This window comes from Hyla sarda, chromosome 8 (assembly GCF_029499605.1).
Source record: "Hyla sarda isolate aHylSar1 chromosome 8, aHylSar1.hap1, whole genome shotgun sequence".
In the NCBI taxonomy this organism is placed as follows: Eukaryota; Metazoa; Chordata; class Amphibia; order Anura; family Hylidae; genus Hyla; species Hyla sarda.
The window spans coordinates 219431770-219452009 of record NC_079196.1 but is presented as its reverse complement, the minus strand read 5'-3'; the positions used below and the strand labels follow the sequence as shown (position 1 = coordinate 219452009).

The following is a 20240-nucleotide window of genomic DNA, read 5'->3' as shown; positions in this document are numbered from 1 at the left end:
AGGACCGGACACCGGGGAAAACCATGAGAGGGGGAGGACCGGACACCGGGGAAAACAGGGAGAGGGGAGGACCGGACACCGGGGAAAACCGGGACAGGGGAGGACCGGACACCGGGGAAAACCATGAGAGGGGGAGGACCGGACACCGGGGAAAACAGGGAGAGGGGAGGACCGGACACCGGGGAAAACCGGGACAGGGGAGGACCGGACACCGGGGAAAACCATGAGAGGGGGAAAACCGGGGGAGGACCGGACACCGGGAGAGGGGAACACCGGGGAAAACCGGGAGAGGGGAGGACCGGACACCGGGAGAGGGGAGGACCGGACACTGGGGAAAACCGGGAGAGGGGAGGACCGGACACTGGGGAAAACCGGGAGCGGGGAGGACCGACACCGGGAGCGGGGAGGACCGGACACCGGGAGAGGGGAGGACCGGACACCGGGGAAAACCGGGAGAGGGGAGGACCGGACACCGGGGAACACCGGGAGAGGGGAGGGGAGGACCGGACACTGGGGAAAACCGGGAGAGGGGAGGACCGACACCGGGAGAGGGGAGGACCGGACACCGGGGAAAACAAGGGAGAGGGGAGGACCGACACCGGGAGAGGGGAGGACCGGACACCGGGGAAAACAAGGGAGAGGGGAGGACCGACACCGGGAGAGGGGAGGACCGGACACCGGGGAAAACCGGGAGAGGGGAGGACCGGACACTGGGGAAAACTGGGAGAGGGGAGGACCGGACACCGGGGAAAACTGGGAGAGGGGAGGACCGGACACCGGGAGAGGGGAGGACCGGACACTGGGGAAAACCGGGAGAGGGGAGGACCGGACACTGGGGAAAACCGGGAGAGGGGAGGACCGACACCGGGAGAGGGGAGGACCGGACACCGGGGAAAACCGGGAGAGGGGAGGACCGACACCGGGAGAGGGGAGGACCGACACCGGGAGAGGGGAGGACCGGACACCGGGGAAAACCGGGAGAGGGGAGGACCGACACCGGGAGAGGGGAGGACCGGACACCGGGGAAAACCGGGAGAGGGGAGGACCGGACACCGGGGAAAACCGGGAGAGGGGAGGACCGGACACCGGGGAAAACCGGGAGAGGGGAGGACCGGACACCGGGGAAAACCGGGAGAGGGGAGGACCGACACCGGGAGAGGGGAGGACCGGACACTGGGGAAAACCGGGAGAGGGGTGGACCGGACACTGGGGAAAACCGGGAGAGGGGTGGACCGGACACTGGGGAAAACCGGGAGAGGGGAGGACCGGACACTGGGGAAAACCATGAGAGAGGGGAGGACCGGACACCGGGGAAAACCGGGAGAGGGGAGGACCGACACCGGGAGAGGGGAGGACCGGACAATGGGGAAAACCGGGAGAGGGGAGGACCGACACCGGGAGAGGGGAGGACCGGACACTGGGGAAAACCGGGAGAGGGGAGGACCGGACACTGGGGAAAACCGGGAGAGGGGAGGACCGGACACCGGGGAAAACCATGAGAGAGGGGAGGACCGGACACCGGGGAAAACCGGGAGAGGGGAGGACCGACACCGGGAGAGGGGAGGACCGGACACCGGGGAAAACCGGGAGAGGGGAGGACCGGACACCGGGGAAAACCGGGAGAGGGGAGGACCGGACACCGGGGAAAACCGGGAGAGGGGAGGACCGGACACCGGGGAAAACCGGGAGAGGGGAGGACCGGACACCGGGGAAAACCGGGAGAGGGGAGGACCGGACACCGGGGAAAACCGGGAGAGGGGAGGACCGGACACCGGGGAAAACCGGGAGAGGGGAGGACCGGACACCGGGGAAAACCGGGAGAGGGGAGGACCGGACACCGGGGAAAACCGGGAGAGGGGAGGACCGGACACCGGGGAAAACCGGGAGAGGGGAGGACCGGACACCGGGGAAAACCGGGAGAGGGGAGGACCGACACCGGGAGAGGGGAGGACCGGACACCGGGGAAAACCGGGAGAGGGGAGGACCGGACACCGGGGAAAACCGGGAGAGGGGAGGACCGGACACTGGGGAAAACCGGGAGAGGGGAGGACCGGACACCGGGGAAAACCGGGAGAGGGGAGGACCGGACACCGGGGAAAACCGGGAGAGGGGAGGACCGGACACCGGGGAAAACCGGGAGAGGGGAGGACCGGACACCGGGGAAAACCGGGAGAGGGGAGGACCGGACACCGGGGAAAACCGGGAGAGGGGAGGACCGGACACCGGGGAAAACCATGAGAGAGGGGAGGACCGGACACCGGGGAAAACCGGGAGAGGGGAGGACCGACACCGGGAGAGGGGAGGACCGGACACTGGGGAAAACCGGGAGAGGGGAGGACCGGACACTGGGGAAAACCATGAGAGAGGGGAGGGCCGGACACTGGGGAAAACCATGAGAGAGGGGAGGACCGACACCGGGAGAGGGGAGGACCGGACACCGGGGAAAACCGGGAGAGGGGAGGACCGGACACTGGGGAAAACCATGAGAGAGGGGAGGGCCGGACACCGGGGAAAACCGGGAGAGGGGAGGACCGGACACCGGGGAAAACCATGAGAGAGGGGAGGACCGGACACCGGGGAGGACCGGACACCGGGGAAAACCATGAGAGAGGGGAGGACCGGACACCGGGGAAAACCATGAGAGAGGGGAGGACCGGACACCGGGGAAAACCGGGAGAGGGGAGGACCGACATCGGGGAAAACCGGGAGAGGGGAGGACCGACATCGGGGAAAACCATGAGAGGGGGAGGACCGGACACCGGGGAAAACAGGGAGAGGGGAGGACCGGACACCGGGGAAAACTGGGAAGGGGGGGGGGGGAGACTGGATAGTGGGGAAAAGCGGGAGTTGGGGGGGTACGGACTCCTGGGTAAAGCAGGAGAGTATAGGACCAGACAATGGGAGGACGGCCGAGAGATGGGAGACCAGACACTGGGAAAAACTAGGAGAGGGAGGCTCTGAGGGGACGGGGTGAGATTGGGGGAGCAGTATAAGATATTGGGGGTCTCTCACACGTGCAGTGGGTCAGGGAGGGGTTAAGAAGTCCCTCATCCTGGGATCACTCTGTACTTTGCCCTCAGGGTTCGTTGCTTCTGTCTGGGTCGTATTTACATTAGAATTCTCTTGTCCTGATTATATGGAGTTGCCCTTTAATCTTGTGACACTGGGGGGAGGGGGTGGGGGGGGGTCTTGACGTTACTTAAAGAGACGGATACCAGAGACACAGACGATTAGGAGACGTTACCGTCCGGGCAGTTCGGGGTTTCGCTGATCTTTGTCTTTCCCAGAAATCTTCAGTTTTCTGTCTCTATAGAGAATTACCACTTCCAGTATAACCGCACAGTCGGTGGCTGTCAGTGCATGCTGGGATTTGTAGTTCCTCAGCAGTTGGATTTTAAGCTTACATGAAAGCCGTCTCATAGTCTGGCATGCCATTATGAATTCTAGATTATCGGAAAGTTGAGTATAGACCAGTATGGCTGCCGTGCATCCAGTAGGGCAGTGTTTCCCAACCAGTGTGCCTCCAGCTGTGGCAAAACTACAACTCCCAGTGTGCGTGGACAGCTGTAGTGTACAGCAGCAATCACAGCGTCAATGTAAATCAGTGGTCTCAAACTGTGGCCCTCCAGATGTTGCAAAACTTCAACTCCCAGCTTGCTGTCCGGGCATGCTGGTAGTTGAAGTTTTGCAACATCTGGAGGGCCACAGTTTGAGACCGCTGTATTAATACAAAAATAATGGCTGTCTGGTCATGCTGGGAGTCGAATTTTTGCAACATCTGGAGGGCCACAGTTTGAGACCGCTGTGTTAATACAAAAATAATGGCTGTCTGGTCATGCTGGGAGTTGAAGTTTTGCAACATCTGGAGGGCCACAGTTTGAGACCACTGATGTAAATACTCCGAGCACTGGGGATTATGTAATCCTGGTGCCTGAACCTGAGAACATCGGATGATCACCTGTGCCCGTGCTTGCTGTGTGACTACAACTCCCAGCATGTCTAGTACCGTGTACAACATGGGGCTGCTGTCTGTGGGCATTATGACTACAACTCCCAGAATGTCTAGCTTCTTTCAGTACAGCAGTTTGTAGCCTTCGGCTCTCTTGTTGTTGAGTGACTACAACACCCAGCATGTCCTGTATTACTGTTATAGGACTACAATTCCCAGCATGTCCTTTATTACTGTGTTATAGGACTACAATTCCCAGCATGTCCTGTATTACTGTGTTATAGGACTACAATTCCCAGCATGTCCCGTATTACTGTGTTATAGGACTACAATTCCCAGCATGTCCTGTATTACTGTGTTATAGGACTACAATTCCCAGCATGTCCTGTATTACTGTGTTATAGGACTACAATTCCCAGCATGTCTTGTATTACTGTGTTATAGGACTACAATTCCCAGCATGTCTTGTATTACTGTGTTATAGGACTACAGTTCCCAGCATGTCCTGTATTACTGTGTTATAGGACTACAATTCCCAGCATGTCTTGTATTACTGTGTTATAGGACTACAATTCCCAGCATGTCCTGTATTACTGTGTTATAGAACTACAATTCCCAGCATGTCCTGTATTACTGTTATAGGACTACAATTCCCAGCATGTCCTGTATTACTGTTATAGGACTACAATTCCCAGCATGTCTTGTATTACTGTTATAGGACTACAGTTCCCAGCATGTCCTGTATCACTGTGTTATAGGACTACAATTCCCAGCATGTCCTGCAGAGTGTAGCCCATTGGTCTGCCACCTGATATATAACAAGAAATCCCATCATGCCCCAGTTATGTAGCAGTCATCTGATGTATAACTACAACCCTCACTATGTCCAGTGGTTTGCAGCCTGTAGTTCTCCAGCTGTTGTGTAACTACAACTCTCACCATGTCCGCTCCCATGCATGCGGTACGATAACTCGTCTGTGACTCTGATTCGTATAGAACTATAACTCCCATCCTGCCCAGAATGGTCTGCAGCCTACATCTGTGCAGCTCTTGTGTGACTACAACTCCCAGCATGTCCAGTTTATGATTTGTAGCCTAGCTATATAATTCCCTCATGCAGTCAGACGTTCTGGGGGTTGAGGCGTTGTTCAGAGCCTTGTACAGCACTACAGCTTGTGGAGCTCTATTCCCCACTCTGCTCAGACCGTTATTTGCACGCTGTTGCTTTAAAGGAGTACTCCAGTTAAAAAAAATTAATAAAAATTTTGTAAATTACTTCTATTAAAAAAATCTTTACCCTTCCAGTACTTATCAGCTGCTCTATAATACAGAGGAAGTTCATTTTTTTAAAAAATTTCTTTCCTGTCTGACCACAGTGCTCTCTGCTGACACCTCTGTCCGTGTCAGGAACTGTCCAGAGCAGGAGCAAATCCCCAATAGCAAACCTATCCTGCTCTGGACAGTTACTGACATGGACAGAGGTGTCAGCAGAGAGCACTGTGGTCAGACAGAAAAGAACAACTCAACTTCCTCTGGATCATACAGCAGCTGATAAGTAGTGGAAGGATTAAGATTTTTTTTAATAGAAGTAATTTACAAATCGGTTTAACTTTCTGGCACCAGTTGATTTGAGAAAAATTGTAGATTGTAGAGTACCCCTTTAAATCCTCTCCCCCCCCCCCCCCCCCCCTTGTGTCGCACAGATCTGTTTATTGGATCTTATGAGTGTTCGCCGTCCGGTCACCGGGAATCGTCACTTATTCCAGTGGTGGAAACGTCTCATGGGTCTCACCTGACAGGGACGTTCTCCTGACACATATACTGACCAATGGTTTCCGTATATTAATGGCGTTCAGTCAGTCATGCGGTAGAATAGGCGGCCGGGCATCTTCAGAAAGGGATCAGTTCTAAGTGTAGGATCCTGTCAGTGCCGCAGCAACAAACATGGCGGCTATTATAGTGGTCCCTCAAGTTACAATATTAATCGGTTCCAGGACGACCATTGTATGTTGAAACCATTGTATGTTGAGACCAGAACTCTATGGAAACCTGGTAATTGGTTCTGAAGCCACCAAAATTTCATCCGAAAATAGGAAAAAGTGAGGATTAAAGAAAAATAAGTAGATAACTAATATAGATAAAGCAAATCCTTATATATAAAAGTAATAAAGATCTGCTGGGAGATGTAATCACTGTCTATGTTAGCGTTTCCCAACCAGGGTGCCTCCAGCTGTTGCAAAACTACAACTCCCAGCATGCTGGGAGTTGAAGTTTTGCAACAGCTGGAGGCACCCTGGTTGGGAAACGCTGGTCTATGAAGAGGACAGGAGCTTCTTCAGGGTCCTGTACAGTACACACAGTGTCCTAAAAATTTAAAATGGAGCCGCCCTCACCTGGTGTCCAAAGGAGCAGCTAACCCTGTACAGATAGAGTACAGAACATGTAATACCTCCCTGTACTGTAGGGGGCGCTACCAGACACCAGTCAGTGCATACACTTCAGTAATACAGGTAAAGAGTAGTACAGAACATGTAATACCTCTCTGTACTGTAGGGGGCGCTACCAGACACCAGTCAGTGCATACACTTCAGTAATACAGGTAAAGAGTACAGAACATGTAATACCTCCCTGTACTGTAGGGGACACTACCAGACACCAGTCAGTGCATACACTTCAGTAATACAGGTAAAGAGTACAGAACATGTAATACCTCCCTGTACTGTAGGGGGCGCTACCAGACACCAGTCAGTCAGTGCATACACTTCAGTAATACAGGTGTTTTACCAGTGAATGCCCATTCTGATTGGTCAGTTCTTCCGGCCATTGACATGTTTCACAGATCTGGACTGTCTATAGCATTGTATGTTGAGTCTGGTTTCAAGTTACAATGGTCCAGAAAAGACCATTATATGTTGAAACTATTGTATGTTGAGGCCATTGCAAGTTGAGGGATCACTGTACTGCCGATATCCATCCCGGCTACGGCACAATATGGTCAATCTGCGGAAGAACAGGACATTTGGGGAGATTTATCATAACCTGTACAGAGGAGAAGTTGCTGAGTTGCCCATAGCAACCAATCAGATAACTACTTTCATTTTTGAAAAGGCCTGTGAAAAGGGAAAGTAGCGATCTGATTGGTTGCTATGGACAACTCAACAACTTTTCCTCTGGACAGGATCTGATAAATCTCCCCTATGGTCCCCTGAGAACAGTCATGTCAGCCCCAGGTACAGCAGGCTGGGAGGAACGCCATTGCATGTTCCTTAAAGGGGTACTGACCTGGAAAACATTTTCTTTATATATATATCAACTGGTGCCAGAAAGTTAAACAGATGTGTAAATTACTTCTATTAAAAAATCTTAATCCTTCCAGTACTTATTAGCTACTGTATAATACAGAGGAAGTTCTTTTTTTTTTATTTTTTTTTATTTTTTTCCCCTTTCTGTCTGACCACGGTGCTCTCTGCTGACACCTCTGTCCATGTCAGGAACTGTCCAGAGTAGGAGCAAATCCCCATTGCAAACCTATCTTACTCTGGACAGTTCCTGACATGGACAGAGGTGTCAGCAGAGAGCACTGTGGTCAGACAGAAAAGAACTTAACTTGTAGTACACAGCAGTTGATAAGTACTGGAAGGATTACGTTTTTATTATTATAATTTTTTTTTTTAAATAGAAGTAATTTACAAATCTGTTTTAACTTTTCCAGTACTTATCAGCTGCTGTATAATACAGAGGAAGTTCTTTTCTTTTTGAATTTCTTTTCTGTCTGACCACAGTGCTGTCTGCTGACACACCGGTCAGCTGTCAGCTGATAAGTACTGGAAGGATTAAGATTTTTTTTTTTTTTTTGATAGAAGTAATTTACAAATCTGTTTTTAACTTTGTGGCACCAATTGATGTAAAAAATAAAAATAAAAAAATAAAAAATGTTTTTCACTAGAGTACCCCTTTAAAAATTGCAAACCAAGCATCTACCTTGCACACTGTGGTTCCTTGAGGTTTGGGCTCAGCTTGGGCTGTCCCAGATGCAGCAGGTTTGGAGATTCTTCATTGCATATTCCTTTTAAAGGGGTACTCCGGTGGAAAACATTCTTTTTTTAATCAACTGGTGCCAGAAAGTTAAACAGATTTGTAAATTACTTCTATAAAATAAAAAAATAAAAAATAATCTTAATCCTTCCAGTACTTATTAGCGGCTGTATATTACAGAGAAAGTTCTTTTGTTTTTGGATAATTTTTTTTTGGTCCACAGTGCTCTCTGCTGACACCTCTGTCCATGTCGGGAGCTGTCCAGAGCAGGAGAGGTTTACTATGGGGATTTTCTCCTGCTCTGGACAGTTCCTGACATGGACAGAGGTGTCAGCAGAGAGCACTGTGGACGAGACAAAAAAAAGAAATTAAAAAAGAATAGCCTTTGGCTATCCGGGTATGCTGGGAGTTGTAGTTTTGCAACAGCTGGAGGCACCCTGATTGGAAAACTCTGCCTTAGACATTCCAGATATATCGAATGATCCGTTGACCCTTTTATATAATGACAAGTTCTGCAGCTTCGTAATATACAGGCAGTGCACGTGCCAACATCTGGCTGATAACAGAGAGCGCTGGACTGTATTCAGGAGATGGGCACAGGATGCCTGGAGGAGATCCGTGCGTGTAATGGATGTGTCCGGTAGTTAGAGGGTCACCCTCCCGCCCCCCTGCACACACAAGGCAGCGCATTTATGAGGAAGCGGGCGTCTTGCGTAACCAACCTGCAGCTTCTCATTTCCTGACAAGACACTGAGGCTTCCATTGACAGCGTAAAGTGGCGTGTAATGCGATGTCGCCGGCCTGTCATGGCTACAGAACCTAGTGAGGAGCCTTACTGTCCCATTGAAAAAACACTAAAATTAAAGGGGTACTTTTTTTTTTTTAATCAACTGATGCCTGAACGTTAAACAGATTTGTAAATGACTTATATTTAAAAATCTCAATCCTTCCAGTACTTATCAGCTGCTGTATGCTCTACAGGAAGTTCTTTTCTTTTTGAATTTCTTTTGTCTGACCACAGTGCTCTCTGCTGACACCTCTGTCTATTTTAGGAACTGTCCAGAGCAGGATAGGTTTGCTATGTGGATTTGCTCCTACTCTGGACAGTTCCTAAAATAGACAGCAGAGAGCACTGTGGTCAGACTAGAAAGAACTACACAACTTCCTGTGGAGCATACAGCATCTGATAAGTACTGGAAGGATTAAGATTTTTTAATAGAAGTAATTTATAAATCTGTTAAACTTTCTGGCACCAGTTGATAAAAAAAAATAAAAAATAAAAAAATTTCCAGTGGAGTACCCCTTTAATCCTTCCAGTACTTATCAGCCGCTGTATGCTCTACAGGAAGTTGTGTAGTTCTTTCTAGTCTGACCACAGTGCTCTCTGCTGACACCTTTGTGTATTTTAGGAACTGTCCAGAGTAGGAGCAAATCCCCATAGCAAACCTCTCCTGCTCTGGACAGTTCCTGACATGGACAGAGGTGTCAGACAGAAAGGAAATTCAAAAAGAAAAGAACTTCCTGTGGAGCATACAGCAGCTGATAAGTACTGGAAGGATTAAGATTTTTAAATAGAAGTAATTTACAAATCTGTTTATCTTTCTGGCACCAGTTGATTTAAGAAAGGGAAAAAAAAATGTTTTCCAGGGGAGTACCCCTTTAACCCCTTAAGAACTCAGCCCATTTGGGCCTTAAGGGGAGGAGGTTTTTCCTCATCCCCTTCAAAAAAATCATAACTCTTTTATATTTTCATCCACAGACTAGTATGAGGGCTTGTTTTTTGCGCGACCAGTTGTCCGTTGTAATTCCATCACTCACTTTACCATAAAATATATGGCGCAACCAAAAAAATACTATTTGTGTGGGGAAATTAAAAAGAAAACCGCAATTTTGCTAATTTTGGAAGGTTTCGTTTTCACGCCGTACAATTTATGGTAAAAATGACGTTTTCTTTATTCTTTGGGTCAATACAATTAAAATGATACCAATGATTATATACTTTTCTCTTACTGTTGCGCTTAAAAAAAATGGGGGGGGGAGATTCATCAAAACCCGTCCAGAGGAAAAGTTGCTGAGTTGCCCATAGCAACCAATCAGATCACTTCTTTCACTTTTGAAAAGGCCTTTGAAAACTGAAAGCAGCGATCTGATTGGTTGCTATGGGCAACTCAGCAACTTTTCCTCTGGACAGGATCTGATAATTATCAAAATCTGTGTAGAGAAGTTGCTGAGTTGCCCATAGCAACCAATCAGATCGCTGCTTTCAGTTTTCACAGGCCTTTTCAAAAGTGAAAGAAGCCATCTGATTGGTTGCTATGGGCAACTGTTCCTCTGCGCAGGTTTTGATAAATCTCCCCCATTGTCTTTACCAGTAATACAGCTATTATAGCCTTGCTGCAATGGCTGATAACAGGGAGCAATAGTCTGCAGCCTAGATTCCAATACTAAACGTATGTTTCAGGGAGGACTGACGGGACCGCTTTGTGCAGCCATTTGTGGTGATTGTCATCGCTTGTGATGTGTTTGTGGTTCACACATTGATGTATCCGAGTGATTATCTAAGCCGGCGGCGATACGACGGCGATACTGCATGACTGTGCCGTCTACTGGGCAGTCAGCCATAAGAGTTCCCGAACTCCAGCTGTTGCAGAACTACAATTCCCAGCATGCCCGGACAGCCGTTGGCTGTCCGGGCATGCTGGGAGTTGTAGTTTTGCAACAGCTGGAGGCACATGGTTTAGTAAAACGCTGCCGTAGACTATGCAAAGGCTCTTTATTTCTTTAAAGCAGTGTTTCCCAACCTGTGGCTGCTCAGCTGTTGCACATACTACAACTCCCAGCATGCCTGGGCATGCTGGGAGTTGTAGTTTCGCAGATTAGGGGAACGCTGCTTTAAGTTATTGTAAGGAAACTTTTTTCTTGTTCCCTCTTCACGTAGATTCCTTCCTCTTTCTCATTTTGCTGAGTCTTATCTTAACCCGTTACAATGTAATCGGGGCCTTATCTACCGGTAATGAGTTGAGTCATTAACTTAAAGGGAAACTCCACTCTTACACTGTCAACCTGGGGAGGTAGATTTTTTTAATTGCTTTACTATTATTATTATAATTATTATAATATTTATAAATTTTTTATGAAATTATTATATTATGTTATTTATTTTATTTTATTAATAATAGCAATAATAATGGTTATTATTATTATATTTATCAATTTATTATGATATTGATATTATCATATTATTTAATGTGTTATTATTTTATTAATAACATAATAATTGTATTATTTATTATATTTATCGATTATATTTATATTATATTGTGTTGTTGTTGTTATTATTATTTTGTAATTAATAATAATATTATTATTATTGACAATAATAATGGTATTAACAGTTGTTGGTTGTTAATAATATTATTATTATTAATTATTATTTATTCCTCTTCTAGGCTTCTAGTTCCATTATTATTATGGTATTATTATTATTAACAGTTATTGGTGGTTAATTATATTATTATTAATTATTATTTATTCCTCTTCTAGGCTTCTAGTTCCATTATTATGGTATTATTATTAACAGTTATTGGTGGTTAATTATATTATTATTAATTATTATTTATTTCTCTTCTAGGCTTCTAGTTCCATTATTATGGTATTATTATTAACAGTTATTGGTGGTTAATTATATTATTATTAATTATTATTTATTCCTCTTCTAGGCTTCTAGTTCCATTCTCTTCCGCATCGGGCAGCTGAGTACCGTGGACCTCGAGGATGACAATCGCGAGCTGGTAAGGGGTTAACCCTCTGAATTTGGCTCCAGGACCTCAGGAGTTAAAGGGGTACTCTGTAGAGAAAAAAATATATATCTTCGCAAATCAACTGGTCCCAGAAAGTTAAACAGATTTGTAAATTACTTCTATATAAAAATCTTAATCCTTCCAGTACTTATCAGCTGCTGTATACTACAGAGGAAGTTGTGTAGTTCTTTTCTGTCTGACCACAGTGCTCTCTGCTGCCACCTCTGTCCATTTTAGGAACTGTCCAGAGCAAGGTAGATTTGCTATGGGGATTTGCTCCTGCTCTGTACAGTTCCTGACACAGACAGAGATGTCAGCAGAGAGCACAGAGGTCAGACAGGAAAGAAATACAACTCCTAGTATGCCTGGACCGCCAACGGTTGTCTGGGCATGCTGGGAGCTGTAGTTTTGCTGCATCTCTATCGCCACTGCTTGTGCACTACTGGTGTAGTGCATTGTGAGATCTCATCTAGATGCATGTAAGGCTTTTATGAAATAAAATAATTCTCTTTAATTTAATTCATTCATATATTTAATTTAAACATTTTTTTTTTTTTTGCAGGAAACTGATTTCTCCTCATCGGTGGTTAAAGAAATCCCGCACAATGAGCACCTGCTGTCGCTGAAATACGAGGTGACGTACCTACCCCCCCCGATGGCTATGCCTAAAATCTTATTAATCGCTTTAGGAAATTGCATATATATCTCCTTACCTGTGATGATCACTGCTGCAAAACTACAACCCTGAGCTTGCTGGGAGTTGTAGTTTTGCAGCAGTTTAAAAGGCAGGGGTGCAAGATCCTGCCCGTGTGGCATGTTGATTGATTCCTGGGAGGAGGGGGCTGTTAAAACATTTAGTTCCGAATGCTGTGTGCGCGCGCTGCGGGGGTTGGCCACGCCCCCTCATTACGTCAGTTCATGCCCCCTCCCATAGGCTTGCGTTGAGGGGCGTGGAGGGATGTCATGAGGGGCATGGCGTCCCCTGCAGCGCGCACAGTAAATATTCCGAACGCTGGCCAGTGGAGTACCCCCTTAATTTCGATCAGCTGAATTGTCGTTTCAGTGTGTCACTTCTCATTGCAGAGCCTGGATTATGATAACAGTGAGAACCTGCTGTTCTTGGAGGAGGAGCGCAGGATCAATCACGCTGTGAGTATCTGATTCGTACGCTTCATTCTTACCTCATGGGGTTGTGACCTATGTATAACACGACAGTGCCGAACTGCAACTCCCAGCATGCACAGTGGGAGATGTTTTTTTTGCAGCATTCTATGTAATGATTGTGTCCGGCTGATGACTGCAGACAATAGACGTGTTCTCTCTCCCGCAGGCGTTTCGTACTGTAGAGGTCACCCGCTGGGTCATCTGTGGGATGATCGGGATCTTGACCGGACTCATCGCCTGCTTCATAGACATCATGGTGGAACAACTGGCGGGTGTGAAGTACCAGGTCATAAAGAACAGTATCCTCTGTGTGGCCCTTCATCTAATTGAGAACCCTGAGTCCTGACTAAGACATTTAGGGTGCATTTATTAAAGGGTTCTCCACCATAAGGTGATTTTAGTACGTACCTGGCAGACAGTAATGGACATGCTTAGGAAGGATCTGCGCTTGTCTTGGCCTAAATGGCTATGTTGTGAGAATACCAGAACACTGGCTAGCTTTCTGTGAACTTGTATTTCCTGTTTTCCATTTTCTTCTTTGCCTACAAATCCCATAATTCCATGTTCCTCCCTCCCACCCATCAGTTACCCCACCCATTGAAACATAAATGAGCTGCAGACCTGTGGTTTTCAATCCGGGTGCCTCCAGCTGTTTTATTACTTGCAGATTGTGTTCTCCACCCATTGAAGCAGACAGGCTCCCTGTCATCAGCTGACTAGTGAGTCAGGTCTCGACCGCATTGCAACCTGGGAAAAATCCGAGATAGCAGACATTTTGTATGCGGTTAAAAATAAATATTGGGGTGAAAATCACAGAAGAATTGTGAGAAAACCGTCACACACAGGTACAGACACTATATTATGAACTACACTAACTTTACAGGCCCTGTAGCATAGTCAAATAAAAAAAAATCCTGGAATACCCCTTTAACCCAAACTAATGCATACGTGGTGCAGTTATCCATAGCAACCAACACGGTGACAACCTTTATTTAAAGGGGTACTTCAGTAGAAAACATATATATATATATATATTTTTTTTTTTTATCAACTGGTGCCAGAAAGTTAAACAGATTTGTTAATGACTTCTATTAAAAAATCTTTACCCTTCCAGTACTTTTTAGCAGCTGTATGCTACAGAAGAAATTCTTTTCTTTTTACATTTCTTTTTTGTCTTGTCCACAGTGCTCTCTGCTGACACCTCTGTCCGTATCAAGAACTGTCCAGAGCAGGAGAAAATCCCCATAGCAAACCTATGCTGCTCTGGACAGTTCCTGACATGGACAGAGGTGTCAGCAGAGAGCACTGTGGACAAGCCAAAAAAAATCTAAAAGAAAAGACTTTCCTGTAGCATACAGCTGCTAAAAAGTACTGGAAGGGTAAAGATTTTTTAATAGAAGTCATTTACAAATCTGTTTAACTTTCTGGCACCAGTTCATTTAAAAAAAATAAAAGTTTTTTTCCAAAGGAGTACCCGTTTTAATAGTCTTTAAAAGCTGGAATCTGACTGGTTGCTATGGATCTGGGCCCCGCAGCTCTGTCTGATCACATGATTGCACATTCATCTCCTGAAATACTCAATACTTTGTTCTTCCCTGTATGTAACTTATGATGTCCTGCAAAATTGGCACATTTCCCCTCCGAAAGTATACTCTGTGCTGCTCGGCACCTTGCTTTTCCCGGTATGCACCTTGTTTTTCTGTTGTCTCGCATTATATTTACGCATACCTCTCCTGAAATACTGTGCCGCTTGCTAGGGATCGACCGATTATCGGTATGGCCGATACTATCGGCCGATAATCACGATTTTGGGCAGTATCGGTATCGGCAATTTCCTTGCCGATAAGCCAATAATGCCCGACCGCCCCCCCCCCCCGACCCACCGCACCGCGTCGCACCCCCCACCGTAGTGCTGGGCGGTATACCGGTATGGATTTTTGCCCATACCGCTATACCGGTCGGGCCCCTCCCCCACCCTCCGAGTCAATAAAAAAAATGAAACTTACCCGTAATGGGGGTGGTCCGAGCCATCCATCCTTCCTGTAGTGTCCGGGGCATTCTGGGTGGAGGGTGAACCGGTCCGGGCTGTCCTTCTCCGGGGGTCATCTTCTCCACTCCGGGCAGGCTCCGGCCTAGTACTCTGCATAGACGCTGCTCCTCCGTGACGTCAGGTGCGTCGCTGCGCACGGGCGTCACTGCGCAGCAGCGTCTATGCTGCGTTACTAGGCCGGAGCCTGCCTGGAGTGGAGAAGTTGAGCCCCGGAGAAGGACAGCCTGGACCGGTTCACCCTCCACCCGGAATGCTGCCGGACACTACAGGAAGGATGGATGGCCCGGACCACCCGGACAGGTAGGGGAGAGAAGCGGGTGGTGGCGGTGGCGGCCTATGGCACCGCAAAAGCCACTGCAGTGCATTGATTTAAAGCACCCTCTTTAAATCAATGATCTGCAGCGGTGTCGCGGGAGGATAAATAGCCGATAACATATACCGGAATATCGGTATAAGTTATCGGCTATCGGCCCTAACCTCCACCGATTATCGGTATCGGCCCTAAAAAACGATATCGGTCGATCCCTACCGCTTGCCACTTTGCTCTTTTACAGTATGCAGCTTTGTCTGATCTCCTGCAGGATCAGCAGCACGCCTAAGAATCTGTGCTTCTCTGTGATCTCTCATGAGAGATGCACGTTTTGCTCCTTAAATACCCTGTTTTTTTTTTTTTTTTTACCTGTTAAGGATCAAGGAAGTACCTGTACGCCCTGATGCCTTAAAGGGGTAGTCCGCTGCTCAGCGTTTGGACCAAACTGTTCCGAACGCTGGAGGTGGCGCTGGGAGCTCGTGACATCATAGCTCCGCCCCCTCAATGCAACTCCCATAGACTTGCATTGAGAGAGGGGGGTGTGATGTCATGAAGGGGTGGGGCTATGACGTCACGAGCTGCCGACTCCAGTGTTCAGAACAGTTTGGTCCAAACGCTACACAGCAGAGTACCCCTTTAAGTGGGGTTGAAGCGAGCTCAGGAGCTGAGCTTTAGAGCAGTGAGTGTCAGATACTATACCTCCGCTGCACGACATTTAACCCTTTAGACGCCTTGATCAATGCCGATCACCCCATCTAAAATGAAAGTGAAACTTGCCGGTAGCTTGGTGGAGCTCACCGTGGAAGCGGCCTTTCTGACCCCCCGCAGGAAGCCGCTGCCGACACACTCCCTCCATGTATCTCTATGGGATACATGGAGGGGGCGTGTTGTCCGGCGCACGGTTGACACGCCCCCTTCCAGCAGACTGCGGGGTCCTGTTCAGGAGACCCCCTGCAATCTGTAACTTATCCCCTATCCTTTGAATAGGGGATAAGTTGTTTTTTGCTGTACTACTTTAACTATCCCCTCCTTATTTTCGTTCTCCCTATGACTTATTTGCCTGATCACATGAATGGACTGGTTCACTGCAACCCCAACTCCACCCTTACTACTGGGGTGACACACTGTAACAAACCCCCTCCTCATATAATCTCCTTACTACTGGGGTGACACACTGTAACAAACCCCCTCCTCATATAATCTCCTTACTACTGGGGTGACACACTGTAACAAACCTCCTCCTCATGTAATCTCCTTACTACTGGGGTGACACACTGTAACAAACCCCCTCCTCATGTAATCTCCTTACTACTGGGGTGACACACTGTAACAAACCTCCTCCTCATGTAATCTCCTTACTACTGGGGTGACACACTGTAACAAACCTCCTCCTCATGTAATCTCCTTACTACTGGGGTGACACACTGTAACAACCCTCCTCATGTAATCTCCTTACTACTGGGGTGACACACTGTAACAAACCTCCTCCTCATGCTGCTGGCTGTGCGAGTGGCTCAGATGCTGGTTGCTTCTCTCCTGTAATACTCTGTGCTGCTGTGAGAAATGACCTGATCTGTCTGTATGTGATGTCCTCCTTATCTCTGTTCACCTCTTTCTATAGATCCTGGTCCTCGCTACATAATCACATGATCACGGGGTCATGAATTCTCTGCATATTTGCTCCTACCATCCTCTGATCATTCTTATTCGCCCCTTTTGTAGGACATCTCGTGTTTTTCTGTCTCCGTTCTTTCTTTCTTAACCTTTCTCTTCAGACATTGACAAGTTCACAGAGAAGGGGGGGCTGTCGTTCTCACTGCTGCTCTGGGCCACGCTGAACGTTGTGATCGTCATGTTCGGCTCCCTGATCGTCGCCTTTATAGAGGTAAATTTACACGTCGTATGATCTCGTTATATGACTCATTTTACCCGGTATCTCACCTTTTTATTTTTTTGGGATTCTTCCTTGCAGCCAGTGGCGGCCGGGAGCGGGATCCCCCAAATAAAGTGTTTCCTAAATGGCGTAAAGATTCCCCATGTGGTGAGACTCAAGGTAAGGGGCCACCATGACTGTGACTAGAAGTGACTCCAAAAGTCTGCCATATACTCGACTCACATCCAAAGCTGCATTTACATTTCTTAGGGCTGGTTTTGTCTTTTTCAAGCTGCATGACCTTTGCTGCCCCTAGTGGCTTGGTATGTCACTACAGGATATGCTTTGTTGTGGTGCATTGTGCAGTATTTAAATGGGTACTCTGGTGGGAAAACAATTTATTTTATTTTTTTAATCAACTGGTTCCAGAAAGTTAAACAGATATGTAAATGACTTCTATTAAAAATTCTTTACCCTTCCAGTACTTAATAGCAGCTGTATGCTGCAGAGAAAATTCTATTCTTTTTGAATTTCTTTTTTTTTGTCTTGTCCACAGTGCTCTCTGCTGACACCTAATGTCCTTATCAGGAACTGTCCAGAGCAGGAGAAAATCCCCATTTGCAAACCTATGCTGCTCTGGACAGTTCCTGACACGGACAGAGTTGTCAGCAGAGAGCACTGTGGACAAGACAAAAAAGAAATGCAAAAAGAAATTTCCTCTTTAGTATACAGCTGCTAACAAGTACTGGAAGGGTAAAGCTTTTTTAATAGAAGTAATTTACAAATCTGTTTAACTTTCTGGCACCAGTTGATATGAAAAAAAAATTTTTTTCCACCAGAGTACCCCTTTAAGCCAGTGTTTCCTGCCAGCGGGCCTCTAGTTGTTGCAAAGCTGCAACAGTTGAAATAAATATATATATACTCACAATGCGCTAGAACAGTGGTCTCCGTACTGTAGCCCTCCAGCTGTTGCAAAACTACAACTCCCAGCCGAAGGCTGTCCGGGCATGCTGGGAGTTGTAGTTTTGCAACAGCTGGAGGCACACTTGTTGGGAAACAGATTTTACCCATAAAATGATACAGTCAACCTGTATAAAGTGGACATAGTCACATGTTTGCTTTCTCTTTCCAGACCCTAGTGGTCAAGGTGTGCGGGGTCATCCTATCTGTAGTCGGAGGACTCGCGGTGGGCAAGGTTGGTGGACTCTTTCTTTACAGTCCTTTTAGAGTTGGTCGCAGGCGCTTCTAGGATAACGCTGGGTTCACACTACGTTTTTTCAATACAGTTCCCGTATCAGGTTTTTGATGAAAAACTGATTCCTCAAAACCTTACTAAAACGTGTGTACAAATTTTAATCCGTATACGGTTTGAAAAATGATGTCCGGTTGCATCCGTTTTTTAAGAAAAAACATATATTTTAACTTTTCATTCCATTATGAATAAAGTTTCACTTGTTTGATTGAAATTCTAAGAAAAAAAACTGTGCAAAGTCAAAAAAACGTATGGTGAAAACCGAATGGAACCATACGCACATTTGGTTCTGTACGGTTCCCATTGACTCCCATGTTAAAAAAAAAAAACAAAAAAAAATAAATGTTTCAATACGGTTTTTCACCCGGACCAAAAACCATGGTAGGGTACGGTTTTGGGTAGGGGGGGAAAAAAAACTGACAAAACCGTACAGGATGCAAAACAGACACAACCGGATGCATTTTTTCAATGGAGAGTCAATGCATATGGTTTTCAATACGGTTCCGTGCGTTTTTTAAAAATTGAAAACGTATAAGGGAACTGTACTGCAAAAACGTGGTGTGAACCCAGCCTAAGGCTGTTTTTATTGTAAGGACACATGGTGCAGGTCGCCTGTTCATTGTCTTTGCTCTTAATGCAGGAAGGGCCGATGATTCACTCCGGGGCTGTGGTGGCTGCCGGCATTTCTCAGGGAAGGTCCACGTCTCTGAAGAGGGATTTCAAGGTGAGTTATAATATATAAGAACCAGCGCTTATCTCTCTGCTGTGCACCAAGGTAACATGTATGTAGTTAGGAGTCAGATAGAAGGGGCCTCACGTGCTCTTTAGCTCACACATCCACTTTCTTTTGCTCACTCGATCACTTACACTCTCTCTCGTTTTGCTTTGTTCTTTCTTTTTTGCTCGCACAAGGTGAGTGATTATTCAGAAGAAACTGCCCTCAGGTCTCAGCTGTGCATGAAGGTGACGTTTGTGATTTAGAGGAGTCAAAGGGGTCTCACGCTATGATTGGACACTCTCCCACATGCTTGCACAATTTCTCTATTGCTTGGGCGCACGCTCGTCCGACGTCCTTCCCTCGCACTCGTTCGACGTCCTTCCCTCGCCCTCGTTCGACGTCCTTCCCTCGTTCGACGTCCTTCCCTCGTTCGACGTCCTTCCCTCGTTCGACGTCCTTCCCTCGTTCGACGTCCTTCCCTCGTTCGACGTCCTTCCCTCGTTCGACGTCCTTCCCTCGTTCGACGTCCTTCCCTCGCCCGACGTCCTTCCCTCGCCCAACGTCCTGCCCGGCGTCCTGCCCTCGCCCGGCGTCCTGCCCTCGCGCTCGTCCGACGTCCTGCCCTCGCGCTCGTCCGGCGTCCTGCTCTCGTTCGACGTCCTTCCCTCGCCCTCGTTCGACGTCCTTCCCTCGTTCGACATCCTGCCCTCGTTCGACGTCCTGCCCTCGCCCTCGTTCGACGTCCTGCCCTCGTTCGACGTCCTGCCCTCGTTCGACGTCCTGCCCTCGTTCGACGTCCTGCCCTCGTTCGACGTCCTGCCCTCGTTCGACGTCCTGCCCTCGTTCGACGTCCTGCCCTCGTTCGACGTCCTGCCCTCGTTCGACGTCCTGCCCTCGTTCGACGTCCTTCCCTCGTTCGACGTCCTTCCCTCGCCCGACGTCCTGCCCTTGCGCTCGTCCGGCGTCCTGCCCTCGTCCGGCGTCCTTGCCTCGTTCGGCGTCCTTGCCTCGTTCGACGTCCTTGCCTCGTTCGACGTCCTTGCCTCGTTCGACGTCCTTGCCTCGTTCGACGTCCTTCCCTCGTTCGAC

The 20240-nt window shown here is 47.8% G+C and overlaps 1 protein-coding gene across 4 annotated transcripts in view; it reads left to right on the top strand.

Annotated features, from left to right (window-relative positions):
- Positions 1-20240, top strand: part of CLCN7 (chloride voltage-gated channel 7) — a 48157-nt gene that overhangs the window by 431 nt on the left and 27486 nt on the right. The window contains exons 1-9 of one of the 4 annotated variants that reach the window (XM_056537104.1): positions 7123-7179; positions 11704-11775; positions 12347-12418; positions 12868-12933; positions 13115-13247; positions 17084-17193; positions 17281-17361; positions 18314-18376; positions 19074-19157. In XM_056537104.1, coding sequence (XP_056393079.1) covers positions 13157-13247; positions 17084-17193; positions 17281-17361; positions 18314-18376; positions 19074-19157 — 429 coding nt within the window. In that variant the 5' untranslated portion in view covers positions 7123-7179; positions 11704-11775; positions 12347-12418; positions 12868-12933; positions 13115-13156. Of the gene's footprint in view, positions 1-7122; positions 7180-10269; positions 10483-11703; positions 11776-12346; positions 12419-12867; positions 12934-13114; positions 13248-17083; positions 17194-17280; positions 17362-18313; positions 18377-19073; positions 19158-20240 lie in introns of those variants that run through there. The other 3 variants (XM_056537103.1, XM_056537102.1, XM_056537101.1) reach the window with 3 other exon arrangements.